Source organism: Rhinolophus sinicus, chromosome 1, assembly GCF_057876585.1.
Source record: "Rhinolophus sinicus isolate RSI-liver-muscle chromosome 1, RSI-T2T, whole genome shotgun sequence".
Taxonomy (NCBI): Eukaryota; Metazoa; Chordata; class Mammalia; order Chiroptera; family Rhinolophidae; genus Rhinolophus; species Rhinolophus sinicus.
The window spans coordinates 87,581,048-87,606,537 of NC_142501.1; the positions used below are offsets into that span (position 1 = coordinate 87,581,048).

Sequence of the window (25,490 nt, forward strand, 5' to 3'; positions counted from 1 at the left end):
GCCGGTGGCAAAGCTGGGATTTGAGACCTGGGCTCCCTGGGTCCAGAATCTGTGCTCTGGCCACTTTGCTCAGTCGCCTCCATCGGGGTGGCCATGGCTCCTGGGATGGAAATGTGCCTTAATAGTCATGTGTGTGTCGATGCAAAAAGAAGGCTTGATATAGAGTTTCCCCTTTACAAGCTTTACAAAATTTTTATAGCCAAAAACTAAAATGGGAAAAGGCCCTCAGGGACCATCCAGGTAGCATTGCCAAACTGTTTTTTGCCACAGAATGCTTCACTCAAAATAGGCCTGCCAAGAGGTGTAAGACGTAGAAGAGTTGCTTCCTTAGTCAAGGGGTAAGGGGCTTCTCCCCCTCAGGTTACCACCTCTAAACCCCCAGGGCAAAGGGGACCAAGGTTTAAAATCTCTAGGTCTAGTCCAGCACATCTCAATTGACAAATCTGGAAACCAAGATACAGTGAATGTTCTTCGTTGGCTCAAAGTCACATAACTAAACTGTCCCAGAGATGGGACTTGATCTCAGATATCCTACCTAGCTTGCCACCTCTTTTCTATCTTGGGGAAAACCATTTGGGGGAGAAAATTGTATAGATGGATATGGTACTGAACTTGACTGGGTCTAATGACACTCTGTCCCATCAGGTCAAACTGGGAAACTTGGAGCTGTACGTCAAGCAGGAATCCGTTGTTTCCACTTTGTATTATCTGATTGGCCTTCCCATCTTGCTAGTGATTGTCATTTTTGGTAAGTGCCCTGTTTAATTTTGTCAGAGAAATGATTCCCTGGGGACTCTCCTCAGGCCGGCCGACTTCCGGCTTTCACTGATTTATTAATGGATGAAAACCCGAAGTAAAACTTTGGGACAGAAATAATAGGTACACGATGAGGGCTTTCTAAACATTTTTAGGGTGCTTTATGAATAAAAGGCTGGATTACAAAGACAGTATCTCAGTGTTTGAGAACTCGAATCCACATTGCTTCCCGGACACTTTGAATTGTGATGACAGATGTCCCATTGATTCCCTCAGAATTCTTCTGAGATTTTGGACTCCCATGACCTGGTCACCTCTTACTGCCTTCTTACCTGGGATTTTGTACTCCCAGGTGGTGGTCATATCATCCTGCCACCTCATTCTGCCATCCTGCTCCTCACTCCCACCCCAGCCCTGCTTTTCCTGGCAGAACTATATTTTAGAAGTGTGATCTGTGCCATCTAGTAAAACATTCCAAGGCTCATCCAGACACAGCTATCCCATGGTTGTTGCTCACTGGCTGAGTGGGGCCCACCAATGTGTTTCATTTGGCCCACACAGCATTTTTTAAAACTTGGAAGTAGTTGACAATATTTTTTAATTAGACAATTCGCAGTTTTACATACCTCTTGAAAATTTGAAAGCTCCAGGTCATTGGATCCCCATTTTCCAGTAGCATCAGTTTGCTGGAGCTGAGGACCACTTGCAAGAGGGCATAAGTTCAGTGGGGTTTTGCCGCAGTCTTCACCACTCCCTATTGTCTCACCCAGGTCACTTAACACATTTGTGTACCTGGTACCAGAGCCATTCAGTTTGTGACCTCTAGTGCTGAGCTGCTTTTCATTTTAACTGTTTCCTCTTGTTTTCTTAGAAAAAAGAATTCTTCTCCACAACTAATGTAGCACTTCATCTTCCTTGATTGAACACAGGCATTGCCTTCCTAAGGTTTTCTGTTTATCGTGGCCAATGTTTCCTTCCAGATACTCGCTTCCTTACACATTCACTCATCCATCTCTGCATCCAATTACCTTGTGTTTATTGAGCAGCTGTTATGTTGCTTATGACCATGCCAGTCTCTGGAGCTACAGAAGATGAGCCTAGGCCTTTATCTTGGGTGGTTCCCAATCCAGTGAAGGAAAGATTGATGTGTATGATTAACTGGCCTAATGGAATGAACTAATTTTGCAGAGACTCTGTTTTGCCTTGTTGATGATCATTTCAGGTATTTTTGTCTGCTCTCTCTAAGTTGTCTACCCCCGTTATGTATCTGGAATCCAGAATTGAGCTTGATATTTTAATAAAGTCCTGGCTGGTACAGGCTTCAAGTAAGAAGATTTCTTGTAAATTCTAAATGCTGGGCTACATTTTGAGAATCCGCTGATACTAAGCTGCTGTAGATATAACAGCCTCACCCTAAATTCACGTCCACTTTGTGGCTCACTAGAAACCTGTGACCTCTCTCTGCCTGCCCCTTCACTTTTTTTTATAGAGACTGCTTGTGCTCTTTAAGGTGAAGTGGGCTCAATTTGACATATTGCTTTTGGCTTCATTGGAATCTGCAGAGTCCTTTGAAATTCTCATCCCCTCCTTCCCATGATTCCAGGGAGGCATGTGTCATCAGCAGCTGGAGTAAGTGAACTCCTCAGTCCATCAATCACATCACCAGTGAAAACACTCAACACACCTGGCCGAGGCCTGCCACCTGCAAAACATCCTGCCTGTGGCTTCCCCTGGAGATTTCAGCCATGACACACTCACTGCTTTGTGGATGTGGCCCAGTAGCTCCCTTTACATGCAATGGGCCAGTCTTGCCCAAACCGCAGACTGGAACAGTAGTCCCAAGTAATACTCCTGGGAAAAGGGGTTCTGTGATCAAGTAAATTTGGGAATCACTGCATACCCTGCCCCTTCTGGAAGATGTACAATGCATATTATGGTTAGGACTTCACTTTACAAAGTGGTCCAGGGAAGAACTGTATTTAATTTTGTTTCCTCCAGCATCATTCACATCTACCGGTAGCAGGGTCCTTTTATCATGAAATGTCTATTAAAGGAACAAAATCTTTATAGAATAAAATAGTGATAGTTGACAATTGTTGAGTATTCTTTTAAAAAAAAATATTCTGACTACTTTCTGTGAGTTACTTCCTGTAATCCTCTTAATATCACCATGAGGTAGGCACTTAGATCAGGCAGCCAGGCACAGAGATGCTAAGGGACTTACCTGAGGTCACACAGCCAGTAAATGGCAGAGTGGGCACCCCAGCACTGAACCTGTTTGGTTTACTGCCTCTACAGCACAATTAGAAGCAAGATGAAGTAGAGAAAGAAGCAATATCCAGATACAGGGTTTCATTGTGGACCACTCATCATGTCACCCCATTTGAGCTCTACAAGTTTGGCTTATATAGCTAAGCGTGGAACTGGGGTTTCTTTCTGCATTTGTAGCTCAACTTTATTTCTCCAGGATAGAAACATTAAAAATAAATAAATAAATAAATAAAAGTGGAACAATGTAAGTGACCTCTGGCTGTTGGGAAACTTGGCTTTTTTCATTACTTTCCAGCCAACTGGGATCTTTGGTTACCAGTGAAGGTTATTTGATTTAGTTTTCATTTTTAAGATGCGTGGGGTTTTGTGTTGTAGGGGTTACTTTCAGCATCTTCCTCTTCAGAGTGATCCCTCGGAGGGAATTTTCCTTTTTATAAATTCCACCTCTTAAATGCTATTCTCTCTCTCTGCAACGGTTGATTTTCAGTTTTCTTTTTGTTTTTTAAGTTAGCATGTCAATCTGATGCTAGATCTCTTGTCTCCTCAGTGGCTGTGGGGGTGACCAGGCATAAATCGAAGGAGCTAAGTCGCAAACAGAGCCAACAGCTGGAGCTCCTGGAGAGCGAGCTCCGGAAAGAGATACGTGATGGTAGGCTCCAAAGTTTTATTTGTCAGAAAACAACCTTTTTTTATTGTCTTTTTCTTTCTTTCTTTTTTTTTACCCTTACATGGAGACGGCTGCAGTAATGAGAAGTGTTTGTATAATAGAAGATAACTGAACAGCAGGGTCTGGGCCTGACTTTGTGTTTTATTTCAGCTCTTCTCTGCAGCCAACCAAGTAATTATCTATTGTTTCTTCTTTAATGAAAACCAAGGTCATACTCAGTGTTAGACAAAACAGCAGAAGATCTTATCCATTGTTTGTTGAGTTAAAATATTGCTCTTGGGATTCTGTTTTGCAGGCTTTGCTGAGCTGCAGATGGATAAATTGGATGTGGTTGATAGTTTTGGAACTGTTCCCTTCCTTGACTACAAACATTTTGCTCTGAGAACTTTCTTCCCCGAGGTAAAAGAGCATTGATCATATTCCTAAGGTTGAGTCTTGAATAATAATGAAGGTGCTTGTTGCTATTGTTAAAACCTGTGTTTGCTCCTAAGGCAGCTGTAGATAATGTGCTTGGTACAAAATAATGTGCTTGGTACAAAATAATGGCAGAGCAGGGAGGAGGATAATTATTAATTGGATTGATTAGGGTGTAAAGCAGTGATGGGTCACTGGCAATTTACTCTTTGTCCAGTAACAAAAACCTAGGAGGGACAGACGTTCAGAATGATGATATTTGCTTTATTTCACCACCAGTTTAGAACTGAATTTGTAGCTGGGAAGCAAGCTTGTTTATTTAAAAATCAATAAATTGTGGGCTGGCCAATTTGTTGTGTTTATCTGCATGACTTACATTGCAGCTACTAGATTATTCACTATTACTTCTCAATCGGAAATGGAAAGTACCACTGGCTGAGAGGGAGCAAAAAAGACATGTGTAGAATTTGAGTTGGTAACAGCCATTTTTAGCAATGTAGAGTTTTTGTGGTGCTCTTCCATAGTTACTCTTTAGCTAATCAGTTCAAATCATCCTCATTTAGTAGAAATAGCTGCACGAAATGATGGATTTGTTCTAGGTCTCCAAGGAATAGTCTACTTAACCCTTTGGGTTTTCGGTCTCACTTATGTTCTAACACCTCCATTTTCTCACCCACTCACTCAGCCTTCTTCGTTTACCCTGCCAATCTTTGGTGAGGTACACTCATTCTTGTATCATCAGCTCCACGTCCCAACACCCCAGCCCTGCCATATTACCTTTTTTGTCCAGAACTGGTGACTACAGAGAGGCCCAATCTCTAGAACACATTGACACCAATTACCATGTTTAAATCTAGACTCCTAAGCAAAGCCTGAAATCTCCCCAGGCCAAACAAAAGAGAGCTTGTATCACCTTCCAGAAGCTTCTCAGCTGCATTTGGCCAGAAGCCTAGAGTTCAGAAACTCAGACCCATGCAGTAAGCAATTCCTAGTTTCTCTCTGATTCTAGAAGTGGACACCATGATACGTGATGTTGTGTCTGGAGGTTGAGATACCGCCAGAAAACACCCACCATATGTTTTTGTCCGAGCCTTAGTGCTGCAAATCAAGAAGGCTATAAATAGCTTTTTGCACTTGCAAAGTATTTTTTTTAACTTATCCTCCAAGAGTACCAGGCACCAAGACTTGCCATTTGCCACCTCCTCGGTTTCTATAGCAGAACACCGTGTAGGGAAGGGAGCTGAAGTCCCTGACTCAGGATGACGGGGCGCAGAGCCTCAGCAAAGGTGGCGTCACGAGGCCTAGTTCCCGCTATCTGAGACTCCCATTAAGAATTTAATAGCAATAAAATAACAGATTTCTAGCATCAACATGAGTACTGCGTGGGCTTTTACAGTTAATGGTTGCCCTTGAGTGCTGCAGAGAGTAATCTGTGGCCTGAAAAAGAAATTTTCCTATCTTCTAAATTCAGTAATCAGAGCGAGATGGAATGACGAGTGCAAAAGAACACTGTTGCGGAATGTTTTTTAAAAATCCCAGGAACAACTGCTGTATTATCTTAGGAGAAAAGAGAAACTTGCAAGAAGCCAAACTGATTTAATTCAGGGTTAGGTGTAATTTTGAAAGGCAACTGAGAAAGCCATATAAACTGAAGTCAGAAGGAGTCATTAAAGGAGTAGAACCAGGAAAAACAAGCATAAATTTATCAGAACCCTATCGAGAAGACCTGAGTTAACATTGAGTTTATAATAATTAAGGAAAGATACAGAGGACATGGGAACATATTCTATTAGAACTATGCCAGTTGAAATGCAGGCTAGGCTGCAGGTAAGTCCTCTGTTAGGTCCTTTACTGAGGGATCAGGAGTCCTCACCGCTAGGCCTGGAGGTTGGGTGGTAGAGTGAGTTTGGGGTGGTGAATACCTACCAAACAACAACAGGCAAAACCCAGAGGAAATTGTAGGTTTGCAGAGGCTAAGACGTGACCACTTCCTGGTTCTTTGCCTTGCCGATTGGTTTTGGCTCTGAAAGCCTTGCTTTTTCATTATATTGACGGCTTCATTTTGCTGAAGGTAGAAGAACTAAGGGGAAGCACAGCATCTTCTAGGAGCAGAAAAAGGAAATTTGAATGAAAGGAAGAAGAAGTGTTAGAGGAGCCATGGTGACATTTCCCAATTTGAGATCAAGAGTCAGTCTGTTTAAATTGCCTATCTACTTAAAGTTGGTTCACCAGAAAAATATTAGGAAACAGAAAATGCAAAGTCAGGGTCTGATTTTTCTGCTTATTACTAGGGGAAAGTATGATCATAAGAGTTGAGGTCTTCTTGCTTAGGCTAACAAATTTAAAACTATAAAGCAAAAATTCTCTGCATGAGAAATTTACTTTAATAAGATATACAAATAACCTAAAGTTTCAGTTATTACCTCTCCCCCCTAAAAAGAAAGAGTAAACATGAACGTTTGTGTTTATTTTTCATTCTATTGACTCATTTAAAGTGTTACTCAGCATGCTTTTAAAATTTAGTCATTCCATTCCAATAAGATTTATGACACATTAGAAATGAAAACTCAGATTTACAAGTTTACGTCCAGGCGCTACGCAGCATAGCAGCACACAGAATATTTGTAGACACCAGCAGGATAGCAGCGTTGTGGTCCAGTCTGCCGTAAAGTAGTGGTAACAACAATCACAACAGCTGACATGGAGAACTTACTGTGCATTGATTCATTTTATTTTCACACCAAGCCCATGCGGTGGGAATCAGTATTATCCCCATTTTGCAGGTGAAGAGTTAGGTACCGAGAGGTAAAAACACTTGTCACAAGTGGTGTGACCAGAATGTGATGAGACCAGGCCTGGAACCCAAGTCGTTTGGTTCCAGATTCTAGCTTTTAGTCACCCCAGTCCACGCGGAATGGAATAGCGCTGTGCATTGAGACAGTTGATACCACTCAGCTAAGGCTTGTAAAAACTTACAACACTATTCAGTTTTTATGCTTAGAAGGTGAAGGGCTGAGGAGTGGTCTGCACATTTGCATAACCTTCTTTAACCACCACTTCTTTTACTGTGAGTCAGTGCTTTTAAAGTGTGAGATGCCTTCATCTACCAAAAAGGGGGCTGATGCAAGGATAATTATTCTTCTTGGAGGCTTTCAGAATTCACTGGTGTTTCTTGAGAGCTGAGTAATTATTTATTAAGTATTTAGAGGCTATGCAGTGAGCATAAGCCCAGGGGCTCTTCAGGTTAGCAAATAGTATCTCTACTTTATTAAAACGGACTTGGGTATTTTAACAAAAAACACTATTCATTTCCTTTGGATGTTATGAATAACAAAAGTGTCTCCTTCCTCTCAGTCAGGTGGCTTCACACACATCTTCACTGAGGATATGCATGTAAGTCTATAAGTTTTCATTTTAGCCTGACTTTCATAGTGTTATCATCATCATCATCATCATCTCCATTATTACTTTGAATTTTTATTGTGGGTTTTTTGGGATCATGAATTCAATATTAAATAATTCATTGTCTTGGAAAACCCATTGTGGATCTACTTTCTAACTTTAAGTTTTATATTATATTTTATTAATTATATTATATCGTATTACATCATATTATACTATACACTTTTTTTTTTTTCCAGAACAGAGATGCCAGTGACAAGAATGAGAGTCTCATAGCTTTGGATGCCCTAATTTGTAATAAAAGTTTCCTTGTTACTGTCATCCACACCCTTGAAAAGCAGAAGAACTTTTCAGTGAAGGACAGGTATTAGTCAATTTGTTTATATTTCAAGAGTCATTAAGTAGAGAAAATAAAACCTGAGCCCCTTATTTTCTTTCCAAACCGAGCTCGGTATCTTGAGAACAGGCTGTTTGGTAGGGTGGTCATGGCAGCCATGACCTCTCCATGTCAGATCACACCACCCCAACAAAAATTCTATTTTAGAGACTCACATGTACAACTTCCCTCCCCCACCCACCAAAAAAAAAACCCTGAAAAACCCAACACCAAGAAGAAGCATGAGTCCTGAATCAAAAAAGCAGAAGTGCTATTTTCTATTTTTAAAAGCACCCTGAAAATTCAGGAGAAACACTCACTTCTTGTTACCTCTTTAAAGTTTAAATGCTGAAGACACATAAAACGTCCTGAAGTTAACATTAGTGTGTGGTTTTATGGATGGAAAACAAAGGTGGTCGAAACCTAGACATTAAAAAAAATGCCCATAGGACTGCACCCTGGGGCCCCACGAGAGTCCGTGGGTGCTGCCATCAGGGTCCAGCAAGCCACAGCTGCTGGCCAACCTCATGCAACAAGACTCTATTTTGGTTTTAATGTATTTCTTTGTCATCTCTATATGTTTTTCGTTTTTTTCCTCTCAGTTCTATTGAGACCTAACTGACAGCATTGTATAAGGTTAAGGTGTACAACATGATGATTTGACTTAAATATATTGCAAAATGATTACCGCAGTAACTTTAGTGCACATCCATCATCTCATATAGATTTTTAAAAATGCCTTTTTTCCTTGTGATGAGAACTTTAAGGATTTACTCTCTTAACGGTTTTCAAATGTATCGTACAGCAGTGTTAGCCATAGTCATCAAGTTGTACATTATATCCCTAGTACTTATTTACCTTATAACTGGAAGTATGTGCCTTTTGACCCTTCCATCCAATTCCCCCCACCTTTGTCCCTTCCCCTGCCTCTGGTAACCACAAATAACCTGATCTCTTTTTCTATAAGTGAGATCATGCGTATTTACCTTTCTCTGTCTGACTTATTTTGCTTAGCATAATGCCCTCAAGGTCCATCCATGTGGTCGCAAATGGCAAGATATCATTCTTATTTATGGCTGAATGGTATTCTGTCTTACACATATATAAATACAGAGGGGGCCAAAAAAATGTATACACATTTTAAGAAAGGAAAACTGTATTCAAATTGTGATACTCACTATATACCGATAGCAAAATAAGAGTAGAAGTCATGTTGACCTTCTGCAGTTACAAGAGGTGCTCAAAGTGGTTACCATCAGCGTCCAGACACTTCTGCTCATGGCTGCTTGAGCAACGTTGACCGAAGTGTCCACTTGTATACATTTTTTTGGCACCCCCAGTATATACGCCGCATTTTCTTTATCCATTCTTCTGTTGGTGGACACTTAGGTTGTTTCCATGTCTTGGCTGTTGTAACGAAGGCTCTATTTTTAAACAGGTGTCTGTTTGCCTCCTTCTTAACCATTGCACTGCAAACCAAGCTGGTCTATCTGACCAGCATCCTGGAGGTGCTGACCAGGGACTTGATGGAACAGTCCAGTAACATGCAGCCTAAACTCATGCTAAGACGTACTGAGTCCGTGGTGGAAAAACTCCTCACAAACTGGATGTCCGTCTGCCTTTCTGGTTTTTTGCGGGTAAGTCTCACATCCTTCCCCCGGCACTGCCAGAGGTAAGACTTGTCGCAGATGCTGATGTCTTTGCCAGGATAAGTCCTGAGCTCTCCGTGGCGTCAGCATTCACTTGCTTTCAGTCCTGGTCCTTATGAGGAGCGCGCAGAGGGGAACATAATTGTTTCTGTGTCATTGGCCTGTGCAAATGTAATTCAGTTAGAACTTCCTCAGGTACGACTCTTCTTTTCCCTTTGTAAAATCTGTATTGTGGGAGGAACAGTGAACCTGGGGCCACCCCCTAACAGATTTGTAAGTGCACAAAACCCTGCTGTGATCTATAGGCACAATGTCGTACAGCAGAGTTCTAGAACTTATTTCTCTTGCATAACTGAGATTTTATACCCATTGACTTTTGAGCCCACCTTCACACCGTTCACTAACAACCAGAGCCCAGTCGGTCCATTTAAGAAAATGTACTGAGTGGAGGGAATATTTCAAATACTGAAAGAACATGCTGTTCTTAGGGCTTCTAGCATCTGGGAAACACCCATTCACCTACCAATGTGCTGAAGCTAACTAATGACACTCAATTTCCACATTAGAGCAAGTCCCCAAAGAGCCAGCAGCCCCTTGAGTTCACTTTGTTGGGGTCACTGCAAGACCGTGGCTGTCTCTAATCTAATTGAATCGTAATATCTTTTGCAATGCACACTTGTGTAGATTCCAGTGGTAAGAGAGTGGACCCTGGAGCTTACTGCTTGTTCTGAATCGAGACTCCACCACAGACTAGAGGCCTTGAGCTGGTTTCTTTACCTGTCTCAACCTTGGTTTTATAACCTGTAGAATTGGAAGAATATTTTAGAGCTGTTCTGAAGCACAGATGAGAAAATGTATGCAGTTGCTTAGCACTGAGTAAGCAGTCCATAAATGTTGGCCATTATTATTATAAAATATTAATAGGGAAGGAAGAGTAAGAGTGTTCTGTTGAACCCAATTTTAGTTCAGCCCTCTGTGGCCCCCGGTACAGAAGGTTCTTATCCTTCTTTAATTTCACCAGCCATCCTGATTCCAGCAAAACTGCATAATTGTGTATTTGTAGCTAGTTCCGAAATCTAATTAAACTTTGAATAAGATATACTGCTATGCCACAGGTTTTAACAGTGCTACTTAAGTTTAGATCCAAAAGCAACACTTTAAATAGACTGTGCTTAGTTTAATGTTTAATGCAATCTTACAAGTAGATGCACAACATTTTTTTTTTTTTTAACCAACCCCTTCCTCTCCCAAGGCCATACCCATTTATTAAGATTAATGAAATCTGCCTTCTTTTCTGTTTATGTGGTATAAATCATCATACGCTTTGGGGAGGTGTTCAGCAGTTATTTCTGGGGTGAATTTTTTTGCTTCCCACCATCCTAGCTTCAGTTCCAACTGAACAGGGGCAGCAGGAGCCTCCCAGTTCCCGGGAATTAGTCTTAAAGGCTGACGGCTGCCACATCACAGTGCCCAGGACCCAGAGCTCTGGGCTTATCCATGACCTTGTCCACCCATTAGCCATCTTTTCCAAGCTCCTCCAGGGAATTCCAAGTGGCCTGCAGTTGAGAACCCTGGGGTAGGAGACAGAGCACTGGACTAGGAGTCGTGGTTAGAAGGTGCAAGTTCAGGCTCTAAATTCCTCCCAGCCCCAGCTCGCTGTGTGTCCCTGGGCATGGCACTTTCCTTTGGGCATCTGTTTTCTACCCACCAAATGAGGGGTGTGGCCATTGGTTTTAAATTTCTTTCCAGCTCTTTCTCCTAGGATCTTGTGATTCTTACTCTGAGCCCTCACAGGTTGATTGTTGCCTTACTCTTGCCACTCTTGGACATTAAAGAGGTGAGAGGCATTTCGAAAATCTGGGCTCTGAGCTTGAAGGGCCCCCTCGAGCAGAGGATTCTGGGTCAGAATTTCGCAGTGCAGGTTTAAAAGTGTCTTGATCACTTGGTGGTGAGGAGGCGGCATGCTCATTGGGAGGAAGTGGCATCGAGCCAGTGGGCGATGCTTTCGTTTTCAGTGGAATAAATTCCCTCAGCTACGCAGGGCCTGCCTTCCCCCACCAGGTCCCGAGGGGGTGTGGGGCTCTGACCGCCTTCGTCCTCCTGTCCTACCCCATGGACATTTGACTGGGTGCCACTCGCTCTGTGACCTCCAGGTGACTTCCCCTTGGAACCTCCCAGACTCTGGGGGGTAAAGTAATAAGAATATTACTGACTGCCACTTATTGAATGTGCCAGACATCCTGCTAAGAGCTTTACTTACCTTTTCTCATTTAATCCTGTGAGGTAAATACCTTTATGACCATTTTGCAGATGGGGGAATTGGGGCATACAGAATACATGTGACTTTCCCAGGATCCCACAGGTAGCCTGTGACAGCGCCAAGGTTTGAGAGCTCTTAGCCATGCCAATTACTGCCACTCCAATGAGTCGGGCACCTTCTTACAGGCTTAGGAGAGGACTGAAGGATGGAACAAGATTGCGGGCATGAAAGCCTCTGGCTCAGCCAAGGCCAGAGTCAAATCTCACGAATGAAAGGACAGTGAAGGGGCCAGGCTCACTTGCCATCACAGGAAAGGACGGGCAGGGGCGGTTCAGAGGTGGGCTGTGCCACGGGCCGGCTTCCGGGCTGCTGTGTATACCCTGCTCTGGAAAGATGCCTACGCGCCCGCAGGCGCCTAACCCAAACGTTATGTTCAGTGGTGACCAAGAAACCTTGCAGCCCCGTGGTTTCCCTAAGCCAGCCGCCTTAGAATCCCCTGGGAAAGTATTAAGATGCCCCAGCCTCATGTCCAGAGGTTCCACTTGTCGATCTAAAGTAGTGCCTGGGCTCCAGAATTTTTACTAGAGCCCCAAGGGTTAAAACCACTTGTGTGGGCTGCAGTAGTAGACGAGATGTCACTGATCTCCGTCTAGCTGCCCTCTGGGAGAATTCTGGAGAACTCCCGACTGCAGGACCGTCGCGTCATTGCTGAACCTCCGTGTAGCCCAGGAGAGCACACCTGGCTCCCTGAGTCCAACCTCTATGGGCACAGCCAGCGCTTCACAAGTGCACTCAGGCCGTCTCTGATGTGTGCTGGATGGATGGGGAAGTAGAGGTTCTGGGATTGTGGTCAGGACATTACCCAAGAGGGCAGCGGGAAAGAGAAGAGAGCAGCACGGTTGTAAACCACTAGATTAGGGAAGTTTCTTAAAGGAATTTAAATGTTGTGTATTAGTTCCAACGGTCTCTCCACTTGGGAAATTTCTGAAGATTCCACCTCTGTCCTACACTAAGGAACGGACTCAAGGATGTGTCAGCAGGCGAGAGAGACACGCTAAAGGGCCCCAGTGCAGTGTGGGGTACAAGGGGCTAGAGGAAGCGCCAGGACTGGGGAGGGCACATGTTCTCAGAATAAGTACGAAGGATGGGACAGAATAGTTGGGGGACCCACGAGATATAAAAGAAGTCTGACTTCACATGTTCAAGGGAAAGCAGCTGAGAGGTCCAGTGGACTCCTCCTTTCAAAGCCAGATGCATTGGCTGTAAACTTGACTTTGTAAACTGGTACTTTAAACCCTCGTCACGTGGCTGGCTTTTCATCATCACTAAGGCAGTCTGACTTCCTGATTCTGGCGCTGGCTCTTCCTCACATATTCAGTTTAATGTCTCTTGATCACAGGAGATTTATTATTTTGCAAATACACTGTAATCGACCCAGGGCCTCGTGCCTTGGGAGGCTGCAGCAGAAGCAGAACACACGAGCCTCCCATTTGGGTTGCTCAGAGTCTATTTAAGCACAAAGTGGCTACAAACTTCAGTAACAGCAGAGGTGACAGCCCCTTGTCCAGGAAAAAGTGCACTTGGTAGAAGTGTGGAGAAGAATCCATTAGGATGGGCCGAATGTTTGGTAATAGCCTTAGACCGATCGGATTGGCTCCAGTCCAGGGAAAGGAGATGCCTCCCATTTGTGGCTCCGCCCAGCAAAGGTGCTCAGTTGGGATGGCTCGCTTTGTCTGGGAATGACAGGCTGCATCTGGGAATGTCACAGGACTGGCCTGCACAGTGGCAGGAGAGACGGCTGCAAGATGTGTAACTGGAAGCCAGCCACTTCCTCATAAAAAGCTGTTAACCCAAAGAGCATCCTTCTCGGCAAATGTGTAAAGTGTTACGATGTTTATTCTGGTTACCAAGGCTAATCATTGAGCATTTTTTTTCTTTTTTTCCTTTTTTTATGAACTGTATTGAGGCGACGTTGTTTAATACAATTATATAGGTTTCAATTGCACAATTCTGTAATACATCGTCTGTCTATTGCATTCATTGTTCACCACCCAAAGTCAAATTTTTGAAAATGCCATTTATTTTGTTTTTCTAAAAAAAACCCACAAAAACAAACAAACGAAAAACGTCAATTAAGTAGAAACATAAACACAGGTTAAAACTCTGCATCTACTCACTCTTCTTAGGCATTAGCTAGCTGATGACCATTCGTGTACCATACAGAGGCTTCATCATACAGGAAGCAGCTACTGTGTGCACTTCATGTTATTGCCGAGTGTGTGTGTGTGTGTGTGTGTGTGTGTGTGTGTGTGTTGGGAGAGGATGCAGTTTCCTGAGGTTTGCTCCCAATCCTAAACACAGCAATATATATTTCCTTGGGCGTTTCCTGTTGTTTGTTAGAAAACACTGCCTCCTGTCTCCTGTCGTACTGCCATAAAATGAAACTTGAATTCTTTGAAAAGTAGAGTGGATTCCACAGAAAGCTAACTGTCGCTTTTGTGTCTGTTCCAAGGAAACTGTTGGAGAGCCGTTCTATTTGCTGGTGACGACTCTGAACCAGAAAATAAACAAGGGTCCTGTCGATGTAATTACCTGCAAAGCCCTGTACACCCTTAATGAAGACTGGCTGCTGTGGCAGGTTCCAGAATTCAGCACTGTGGTATGTTTGTGGTCAAGCTTTCCATCCAGACTCGGAAATAGCCTGTGTGGGAGATAGAGAGTGTGGTTGGGGGTGGGGGTGGTGGGGGGGTGACTTCAAATGAAATGAAATAATTTCTACTTGCAGGAAGCCTCAGATGTTTAGTTAATTAAAAACAGTAGTTGATAAAATATTAACACGTGTTCACATAATAGATTGTAATTACTTGGATTGGGGGAGAAAGTATTGTAATGATGCCTGGGGTACTCATCAATTTCCAAAGATTTTAATATCAAGATTGCTTATAGCTTTCAGCAGCGTCAAAGGAAATGCAAAGTACTCCCCATTCAGCACTTATAATTGCAATCAGAATTTCTCAAATGGCTCTCTGCTCTGGAAGACAATGTGTGAAGATATATTTCAACCAAATTGAGGCCGTCTTATTTTAGAACAATAACAAAAGACAAATCCCCACTGTGTTCCCCATGCAACATGATGCCCTCACTTTGTTTTCATGGATTGGTTACAAATGTTTGGTATCGTGTACTTAATGTCTGTGATCTCATAGATATTTTTAGAGGAATGCTGTAAGTCACTACAGGAAGGTGATTGCCAGGAAGGCGGAGGGTTTTTGCCCATTTGAGAACTTCCTTTGCACCCATCCCCACCCCACCCACCCTCTTCATCTTCCTAAAGGGAGAGGGACCAATTTCTTGTACATACCGGAATTTCAGAGAACCAAGCATGGCAAGTATCTTCAAAATTACTTAGGAATATTCTATCCTTTTCTGTTAATAGAGACCTGGAAAAGAGATTGCTGTGTTTTGGTTTGATCTTTAGCTTTATGGAGACTCTGGGCTTCTTCACAATCCCATTAGTGGAGAAGGAGGAAAAAATTACAGTGAGGTTTTGGTATTGCTCAGTGAGGGAGCTGAGTCTCCTGTGGCTTTTCTCTGGATGGCAAGCGCTGCAGTGTCATCCGGGAAGAATTCATTCCCGAATCAGAGAAGGCACCATACGCTGTAGACCGTGCTACTGTTATGTTCTCTGGTGGGAGAACAGTCCACAGATCTTGGTCACTGGCAGATGTCGCTCACCCTGCACCAGGCTCAACTGCCCTCTGCGCAGTGGGAAGTGAGCAGAAAGTCAACAGTTCTGTTTTCTGCCTATACACTGTCTGAGGAGAGGCAGTGGGATGCAGTGGCTTTCAAACTTTAGTATGCGTCAGAATCACCTAGAGAGCTTAAGCACCAATTGCAAGGCAGCACCCCAGAGTTTCTAAATCAGTAGGCCTGGGGTGTGGCCTGAGGATTTGCATTTCTAAAGAGCTCCCTGCAGACACTGCAGGTCCAGGACGACACCTGGAGAACTATTGGTGTAATGGCTAACAGTGCTGACTCTGGGGCCAGGCAGGTTTGGGTCCTGCCTGTGTCACCTGCCAGCTGTGTGACACTGGGCACGTTTTGAAACCTCTCTGTGCCTCACTCTCCTCCGTAATATGGCGATGATGATCATGGTGCCTGCCTGTCTCACGGGATGTTGTGAGGATTAAAAGAGTCAATCTTCTGCAGAACACTTCGAGCATCGCCTGGCACATGAGTACAATGCACAGATTTGTTCAATTTAATTCACATCTCTTCCAGCGGTTGTTAGCGATGCAGATCCAGACAGAGCAATGCTTGGGCCTTCCCTCGTGATTGGTTAAGTCAGTCTCTGAGGATGGAGACCAGGCATAGATAGGCTTGTTTTTGTTGGTGGTGGTGGTGTTTTTTAACACTCCAGGTTATTCTAGTGTGCGTCCTGCATGGAGTAGCACCGCACTTGGAGAACAAAAGCTGAACTTTGCATCCGAGACTACTGTCTTCCTTCCACTGATCCTGAGTTTGTCTTCACACCCAGGGCCTTGGTCCTAACCCAGAAGATGTTAGTGCTTTAACTTGGAAACATTTTAGAAGCCCCACAAGTTCCCAAAGAGAAATATTTGCATGTAAATATAGGTCGGGGAATCCAGCAGTAATTTACTCTCAGGAAAACATGAAGCCTGACAGGAAGGAGAGAGACAGAGAAGATGGGACTGGGAGTGGGGAAGAAGTCAGACGCCTGAAGGAACTTTGGAGGTTTAAGTCTTTTTTAATACTTTACATCTGAATACTTTTTTTCCCTTTCATTTGGAAACATTATTTATTTCACAGTCAATTAAGACCATGTGTTTCTGATTTGTTAACACTCAACTCATCATCAAAATGTTTCTTGATGTTGAAGCAATTCATGTGGACTCTTGGATCTTTCTTTTTTTCCCCTTTATAGCCACTGGGGAAAAGACTAATGGAAAATTATGATTTTAGATATCCACATTAATCTTCTTTTTCAAATATGGATTTGCGATTAGATATCGAGAGTTGAAACTGAAAAAGGGGTGGGCCACTTCTTTCTAGGGGCCTTGCCTTGGACAGTGATGTTTAATGCCTTTTATTGGACCTGACCCAACTTCACTTTCATGGTGGATGATTATACTCAAAGCTCCAGAGAAGGCACATGATCTGGTCTATGCTTGGGTGACAAAATGTTAGCGGAAGGTCAATATAAAAATTTAAAGTTTTTCATTTCCTTTCAGGCAAGTTCCCCCAGCCTTACCCATCACATCTGTCTTCTCCTCCTCCCCCTCTTTCTCACTTTTATCTCCCCTCTGAGGCATGTCCACCCAGTGGTTTGAAGTCTTGATTTTCTAAATTTGCCTGAGGTTATTTAAGTAATTGAAAACCAAAGTGTGGTGAACATACTTGAGAGAGAGAGAAAGTGTGTGTATGGGGTGTGTGTGTGTGTGTGTGTGCGCATGCGTGTAAATTCTTTCAAGAAAAGAAAAGTCGGAGAAAAATCAGAAGCAGCTGCCTGACAATTTGAAATGACAGCCTGGTGCCGTGACAGGGACACATTTAAAAGGAAGCCCCCAAACTCCTGTTTAACTAAATGCTCAGAAGTACAGCACCATGTAAGCACCTAAAAATTTCACACTTCTTTAAGGTTCTCACACTTCTCTAAGATTAGAATGTGTTCTCCCTGAGGTGTGGGGTGTTTTCTAGAACATAAAGACACCCTGCCAGTTTCTTATACACGAAATCATTATACTAACAAATGGGCTCTGGGAAGTAATTCTTTGTTTGCTGCCTGCTCAGAGGAAAATTCCTCCGTGTTTTCTCAAACTTAAGCTAAGCCGCATAGAGTCACACTTACTCGAGCACCGTAAGAAACTCTCCTTCACTATCAGGGCATTGCAGGCTGGTGTTCAATGAGGCAAACCATCCTGACACTGCTATCTTCCTGAACTGTGGCATCAGGGGAGGGTTTGTACACACGCAGGACGCTAGTCTTCCTCTACTACCCAGGGATTCGGATTTGACAGCTAGAATAAGAATAAACCCTACGGATGGGAGGCTTTTCCTCCTTTGCAAAATTTTAGGCATGTTCGATTTTATTGCTGGAGGATCTTGGGCCCTGAGCGTGTGCTGTGTCCAGAGAATGAATTCAGAGCAGATTGCCTGAAACTTCTAAGGAGCGAGTGAAGACTTGAGGATTTCAGTTCCAGGAAAGTGTACCACAGGGGAGAAAGGACATTTACTTTACTTCCAGGAGGAGATGAGAAAACCCAGTAACTCGTAGCAAGTGTGCTGAATTAGCAAGAGAAGTTTGACTTGTAATCAAAGGGAAGCAAGAAATGGTTTTTTGAACTCTTAAACCCAGGAAATGAGCCTGCCAGTCAGCTGTATCTGCGAGATAGCATCTTGGCATCCTGGGCAACGGTGTTCCTACAAACATATTATTGCCCTCATTCTCATATCTATGAGAAAGTCTTTAAGATTATTAGAAATTCTTGAAAAACCACACATCATGCCTGCAGAAACCTTAATGCCTCTACTATGATCTATTGAAGGTTGATGCCAGCCCATCCCAGTCTGTCTTTTTTCCCCTAGTAATTACCATTTTGGGGACCGTCGTGTTTAATAAAGTATCTCCTATAGAGCAGAGCTCTGGCTACCCCTAGGAAGTTTCTCGTCCACATACTTCCTTTAGCATCGTGGCTCATCACCACTCCCAGCTCCTTCTGTTCCATTTAGTTTGTCCTTTTGGAAGATCCATTATCCCCTTAATTAAACAACCCACTGTCCTGATTAAGTCATTCTCTGTTACTTCAATTACATCCTATTGTTCATTAAATCCTGATGTTTTCACTTCAGCAATTTTGTTTTTAATACTCCGAGTGTTTGTGGAGAAACAGTGAAGGTAATTAACAATTCTTGAGCTTTTTTACCCTTTTTCTCCCTACCATAGTGCAAATCATTTCCATTATGACTTGCAACAATACTGAAACCATTACTAACTTCATAGTTACTATTCTGAGCTTCCCGATCAAAGAAATGAAACCATTTTTTTATAATCATTTTAGGTAAGTCATTCCTTAGTTGATAGCAAGCAGTGGAAAATGAAAAACGAACATTAAATTGGTGCTTTAAATGACTTTTCTCTTCATACCCTTTCTTCTCACACCCATCAACGTAGAATTGGAAAATAATTTAGTTACCTAAACACAAAAATATTTAATTTTCTTCTTTATGACTCAAATGTGACTCTATTATTTCATGAAAGATCATTATTTATACTTGTCCTCAGAGAATGGTGACTTTTATAGCAAATCATAATAGGTATAAAAGGAATTTTTTTTTTTTTAGATGTGTCTTTTCTGGCATTGCCAAAGTCAGAATTCCATTTGAAGTTACTGTTACCTAGAGCAGGGATCAGCCAACAATGGCCTGTGAGCCAAACGTGGTCCTGCTGCCTGTCATTATCAATAAAGTTTTATTGGAACACAGCCACGCCCATTCATTTACAAATTTGAGTAGTTGTAACAGAGGTCAGACAAGCTGCGAAATCTTAAATATTTACTATCTGGCCTTTCACAGAAAGTTTGCCAGCCCGAAGCTAGAGCTTGATGCAATAGAGCAAAAGAACTAGAACCCGCCCTTCCACCAACCCTAAAAGCCTGGACCTCCTTCCTCTTCTTCTGGGGATACAGCAGTGGAAATGACTTGCCACTGTCCATAAATCTGAAACTCATGGGGAGCTTTGCCAAAAAAATAAAAAAAACTGTGAAATACTTATATTAAACCTAAAATACTGAACTCAATAATTTGTGCCTAAATCAGCCAAGGTTCTCCCTTGATTCTAGCAGGAACAAATGTGAGCAAATGGTAGCAAGTATAGAAAATTTGTGAGAGAAACTTAAATTTGAGGAAACCGCTCCATTAATTTTTTTTTCTTCAAAATGAAAAAGGCTCTTTTCCCTCATTATTTTGTTATGGGGCAAAGTATTACGTTGATTAGATTGGTGCAAAAGTAATTGCGGTTGAAAAGGTTAAAAATAAATGCAAAAACCGCAGTTACTTTTGCACCAACCTAATGCTTTTATCCAGGAAGCTCTGGGCTCTCCATCTTTAGTGGGGACAGGAAAAGGAGGGTCGAGAGGGGAGGTCAGCAGGCAAGAACAACACTGGAGGGGGCGTCTAGTAGGGTGTCCCCAGGCTGCAGACTCCGGCTTGAGGAAAACCTCAGCTCAGAAGCTTTTCTGAGACTTGCCCTTCTAACTCTAGGCTCTTGCTGCTTCTCCTGAACTTCTGGAAGTCAGTCTCTCCCGCTGTCTGTCTGATTCAGTTTGCTATTAAAACCAGACTTTCCTCTTGACCTTTATTTGGCTCTGAAATGAAATTAGAAATACATTTTATAGGTTTTTTTGTACTGAAAGCAATAATGGCCAAAGACTTTTTATGATAAAGTTGCCGGTTTGTAACAAATTATTTTAAAATTACTGTCTAGGCACTATAAGGTATTACAGAAAGGATGCAGCCTGTCCCTGCCCTTATTAGCTAAGAATGTGGCTGAGGAGTAAATGAGGTGGCTGCACCTTTCCTCCCCCCCCCCACCCCCCCGCACCAAAGTGTAGGGAAAGTGTGAAAAAATGCCTCTTTGTTTGCTTTTGACTTTTCCCAGCCCCCTGCAGCCATATTTTTTCTACCTCCTCAATATCCAAAACCACTAAGTTGTGTGAAGGGATGCTGGGTAAAGCGGCCAGGCGGCCAGTGGGCCAAGAATGTGGCTGTATGTCCACGTGCTGTGTGGCTTAGTGTAGAAGGGATGGGGTTTTGAGTCTGACTATCCTGGGTGTGAATCTGGACTCAACCACTTTACTAAGTGGCTGTGTGACCTTGGGCAAGTCACTCAACCTCTCTAAACCTATTTCCTCATCTACAAACAGGTGATTAAAATCTCACCGTGTACATTTGCTATGAGATCAGAAAATAATATATGTAAGATGTCTAGCTGTCATGCCCCGCACAGAGTAGGTGCTTATTAAATATTTATAGTAGTTTTTTTTGTCTGAGCTATTTTTCTTGTCAACTCTAAGGTCTACTAAGCAGAGAGTATCCCCTCACCATTCTTTTCGGGAGGTTATTTATTGATAATGGGGGAATGCAGTGAGTTGGTTAGCTGAATCCACTGTCACTAAAAGCTTATGTTACTATTAAAAATGTTACCCATAACTTCAGTATGTGGCATTTACAACCTATGGCAGACAGTATCCCATTGGACAGACGTGAACTGGAGACCACAATGATTGATAAACCTGAACAACTACCTACCTAAAGGGGTTGGTTTGTGACATGCTACAAAAAGACTAGGCCCTTCTAATCTGGTCTTTCTCTGGGTTCTGGGCCATGTGTCTTCCAAATAGCCTTGCCATTGTAATAAGCCATCTTGGTAAGAGGCTTGTTTCTGAATCCATTCGGATGCAATTCCCCTGCAAGAAATGGGGACGCAAGATACCTGTGGCTTAAGCAGCAGAGTTTATTTCTCTCCCCATGAAGTTCTGGGTGAGCAGTCCAGGACTGGTGGGTGCCTCCGCTCTGGGCCATCCTTGCAGACAGACCCGGGCTCCTTCTCTCTTGTTGTCCTCAGGTCACCTGCTGGTCTAAGGTGTTTGCTCACCCCCAGCCTCCTTCCACACTCCAGCCAGCAGGATATAAGCAGGGCTGGAGAAAAGGGGACAGGTGATCACCAGCTGTCTTTTAAGGACGTTTCCCAGAGGCTGCCACAGAACACATCCACTGAATCTCATGGGCCAGCACTCGATCACATGACCATACCCAGCAGCCGCAGAGGCTAGGGAAGGTTGTCTTTATTCTGGGCAAATGTGAGCTCCATAAAAATGCCTGTGGTGGGACCCCAGCCCCGGGGTTGCCGCCGATTCACTGGGTTCCATGACACGCCATGGTAAGGAGGTGAAGCCTCCTCTAGCAGGCTGTCCAGTCCAGCCTGTCTGCTCTGATTGCATTTATGGGGACCTCAGGCACATTGAGACCGCCCTTTGGAAGTTTATCACCTTGGTTGGCCTTTTGGCTTCCAAGTTAAAAGTGTGGGCATATCCTCATTATTACCCTCATCAGCTCTGCAATCTTGGACACATTTCTGAAATTCTAGTGTCTCAGTTTCTTCATCCATTAAATGAGGCTACTAATAGTGCCCATTTCATAGAGATGTGGTGAGGATTCAGTGAATTAGCAAAGCATTTAAGACAATTCCCAGTACATGGTATGTGTTCAACAATGCTTGCTATTATTATTAGAAACCTAAAACAGTGCTCTCTTCTTCACCTTTTGTTTCTATAAATAGTACAAGGCTTCTGAGATGGCAGGTGGTGCTTTTGGAAAGGCAAGCATAGGTGTTCAAGTCCTCCACCCTTCATCCTACCCAAAGGAAGTGAGGTTCTTTCTGTAGACTTCCTGACCTTGTTGCCTGAGTACAAGTTTGAAGCTTGCTGCTCACAGTCTAATTAGGATTGAAGCCAAGTATCTCCATGGTTCAGAGCCTTCCTCACATACTGCTGCACATGCAGTTCCCTTCCAGACCCAATTCAAATGTCCCTTCCTCCATGCAGGCTTCCCTGATTTCTCTCCCTTTAAAGTCCTTCCTCCAATCTAGAGTAATATCTTTGTGAACCTCTAAAGCACTTCATCTGTACCTATTTTCTACCTGGTATCAGAATTAGTTGTGTGTATCCAACAGTTGTTCTACCCGTCTTCAAATACTTCCCAGGCAGTATCAGAGCCAGGTACTCCTTTGTATATCTGCACTGCCCTGCAATAGATGCAAAGTAGATGCGTGTCTGTGATTGGATTATATCATAGCATCAACAAGGCGTGCCCTGTCAGTCTATGTGTATTCAGCTGTCAGTAAGGGAAAAATCTGAGTACTGGTGCCTGAAATAGTAAGAATTGCATCCTAGAGCAAAAAGTCTGGAGGTAAGTAGCCCCGAGGCTCGCACTCCACTCAGTAGTGTCAGGGCTCTGAGTCACCATCTCCATCTTCTTTTGGCTTTGCCTCATAGTCACAAAATAGCTGCCACAGCTCTAAGCACTGCTGTCCTCCTTTTGTGAGAGTAGAAACCCTTTCCGTTTATGTCTCATTGGATGGACCGGGGTTACAGGAACAGTTCCTGTGAAGGAGAAGGGAGTTGCCACGAGCCATGTTTCCTAACCTAATCTGGCCCACTGGGGTCGATACCTGGCTTCCGTTAACAAAGGAGGAGAGATGGCTACTGATTGGACAACCAACCATATCTATTGCCCAGCGTTGCTGATGCTTTCATGCCAAGGAAATAAGGAGAACCAGTGCTGTTCTTCTTAACAGAGGGGTGGATTTCTGGTGAAGACGCTGATATACATTTTATAGCACTTTAGCTTTTCATGGGCATTGAAAATTAATCACCAACCCATAGATTTGGACCACATTTAGTTTACAAAACATTTTCATTTCCTGGAAGCCAGGATCACCAAGTGTTGAAGAACGTGGGGATGGAGTGCCTGCTTCTACCATCTTCTTGTGAGTGTATACAGTTTGCTTAACCTCTCTGTGCCTGAACTGCTCATCAGTACAACAGGAATAATAATAGAATCCATGTCATAGGACTGTTCCTGAGACTCGTTTACATATAATGCACACACATCATTTCCAACAGGGCTTGGCACACAGGAAGCATGCCTTCATTTGCTATTATTACATCTTGTTGTTCAGTCCCTCCTTTGAGATAGGAGCAATGAGGATTTTAGGGCTTGGAGATGTTAGCTGGCTTGCCCACGCTCCCACAGCTGGTAAGGAGCCGGAGAAGGGGGTGATGCCAGTGTTCAGAGCCCTCAGCCTCCTCGAATCCCCTGTGAACACTTTCCGAGGGTGACAGAGCTGCCCTTGGTGGCTGACTATCGTGTCTCAGGTGATGCTTTCTTTCTCAAGTGCAATGTGAATTACACAGTTCTCTGAGAACCAGGACTGTGTCTTAAGGTCTGTCCTACACCCAGCCCCTAACAGGGAGCAGGGCACAGGGTCTTGATGGGGAGCTGGTGTGTCCATGATGGACATTCCCATTGGGGAGCAGACGTCCAGTGTGTGCTTTCCAAGCCCTGGGTGGGGGTGCAGGGGAAGGGCCCACGCTGAGAGCCTGACTGCACTCAGGCTCTAGGAAACTACGGTCTGAGTACTAAGCGTTAGCAGCATAAAAAATGAACACAAATCAATTTGTGTCTGAATTTACTCTCAGAATTCCCTGTGGACTCTATAAAATGCCATTTTACCTTTTATCCACCCATCTAGCTGTGGAGGCAGTGGCAGATTTACATTATTTTACATCCAGTAAAGATTTTTTTTTCCTTTTGGTTATGTTTTCAAGAAGAACATTCATTGCCTATAAAGAGGTGTTTTTGTTAAAGACAATAGTGCCCGTTAGGTAGTCACACAGTGTTATTTCACAAATACCTATAAAACTGCAAAACAAGCTGGGATCGCAGGAGCTCGGATTAAAAGGTGCTTTCTATTCATCTTTATTTTTGGAAGGCCGATGATGTCACTGACCTACCCTTACTCCCAGTGAGGAGGCCAACTCGTAGGGAAATATGGGGAGACGCAGGCAAGTCTACTCAGATTGCAGGACTAGCCTTTACTGCTCCCGCCCCCACCAGAGCCGCCGTTTGTACTGGGGAACCTAGCTGAGGACCTCACTTACAGCCTGATCTAAGACATGACTCCTGGAGGTCTGGAGGGTTCTGGGCTGTAGGTGGGATGAGGAGGAAGGAGGGAGAGCCAGGGTGGCCCGGGGAGGGACCTGCACCCGAGTGGTTCGTGGCACCAACTTATGGCTCTGCCACTTAAGAGCTGTGTCCCTGGAGCAAGTTACTTGGCCCCTCTGTGCCTCAGTTTCCTCGCTCTAAAACGGGGATAATAATTATACAACCTCCCTCCCCGGGATACTGATAAGATTAAAAGAACTATGCCTTGAAATGCATCTGGCAGATTGTCTGGCCCCAGAGGCCTCAATAAATGTCCCTAAAAACGGGAGGCATGGCAGAGGACTCTGGCGTGAGGCGTCCCCTCGTTGCTTCTTTCCTGACAGTCTGCGGTAGTTGCCCTTCTCACCGAGCACTTGCTGCCTTCTCTCCCACTCAGTATTTCGGGTTTGCATCCCTTCCCAGTGGGTGACTGGCCCAAACACCAATGTGCTCTGAGCACAGGCAAGGAAGCAAGTGTGTTCCGGGAGGAAGGGAACGCACACGAGCCAGACTGAGAGCACCCCTAACCTCAGAGCTCAGGTTCTACTGATTCAGTCTTAATTGCTTGGTTCGGGCTGGACCAACGTGTACTCTTGCACAGTTGGAAACAGGATTGTAGAAGGTTCACAGGCAGGGACAAGAAGATACACCCCTGGGAACCTCCCCAGAGTTCAGAAGCCCCTTTTCCGTGTCATCAGTCCATAAGTCACATCATCCCAGACGCTGTGCTAAGGGCTCCGTGGTTAATTCAGTTCATCCTCACAGGAACCCTGGGAGGCAGTTACTATTGTTATTCCCACTTTGTAGGTGAGAAAACCGAGCTAGAGAGGTCACCCAGCTGGTTAGCGATAGGCTGAGAGGTCACCCAGCTGGTTAGCGATAGGCTGAGAGGTCACCCAGCTGGTTAGCAGT

General features: G+C 43.8%; 1 protein-coding gene across 3 annotated transcripts in view; it reads left to right on the top strand.

Annotated features, from left to right (window-relative positions):
• PLXNC1 (plexin C1) overlaps positions 1–25,490 on the top strand; it is a 140,965-nt gene that overhangs the window by 90,525 nt on the left and 24,950 nt on the right. For all 3 annotated transcript variants that reach the window (XM_019710302.3, XM_074325267.2, XM_074325266.2), the window contains 7 exons: positions 646–748; positions 3,575–3,676; positions 3,990–4,093; positions 7,463–7,501; positions 7,750–7,874; positions 9,325–9,523; positions 14,308–14,454. In XM_019710302.3, coding sequence (XP_019565861.3) covers positions 646–748; positions 3,575–3,676; positions 3,990–4,093; positions 7,463–7,501; positions 7,750–7,874; positions 9,325–9,523; positions 14,308–14,454 — 819 coding nt within the window. The remainder of the gene's footprint in view (positions 1–645; positions 749–3,574; positions 3,677–3,989; positions 4,094–7,462; positions 7,502–7,749; positions 7,875–9,324; positions 9,524–14,307; positions 14,455–25,490) is intronic.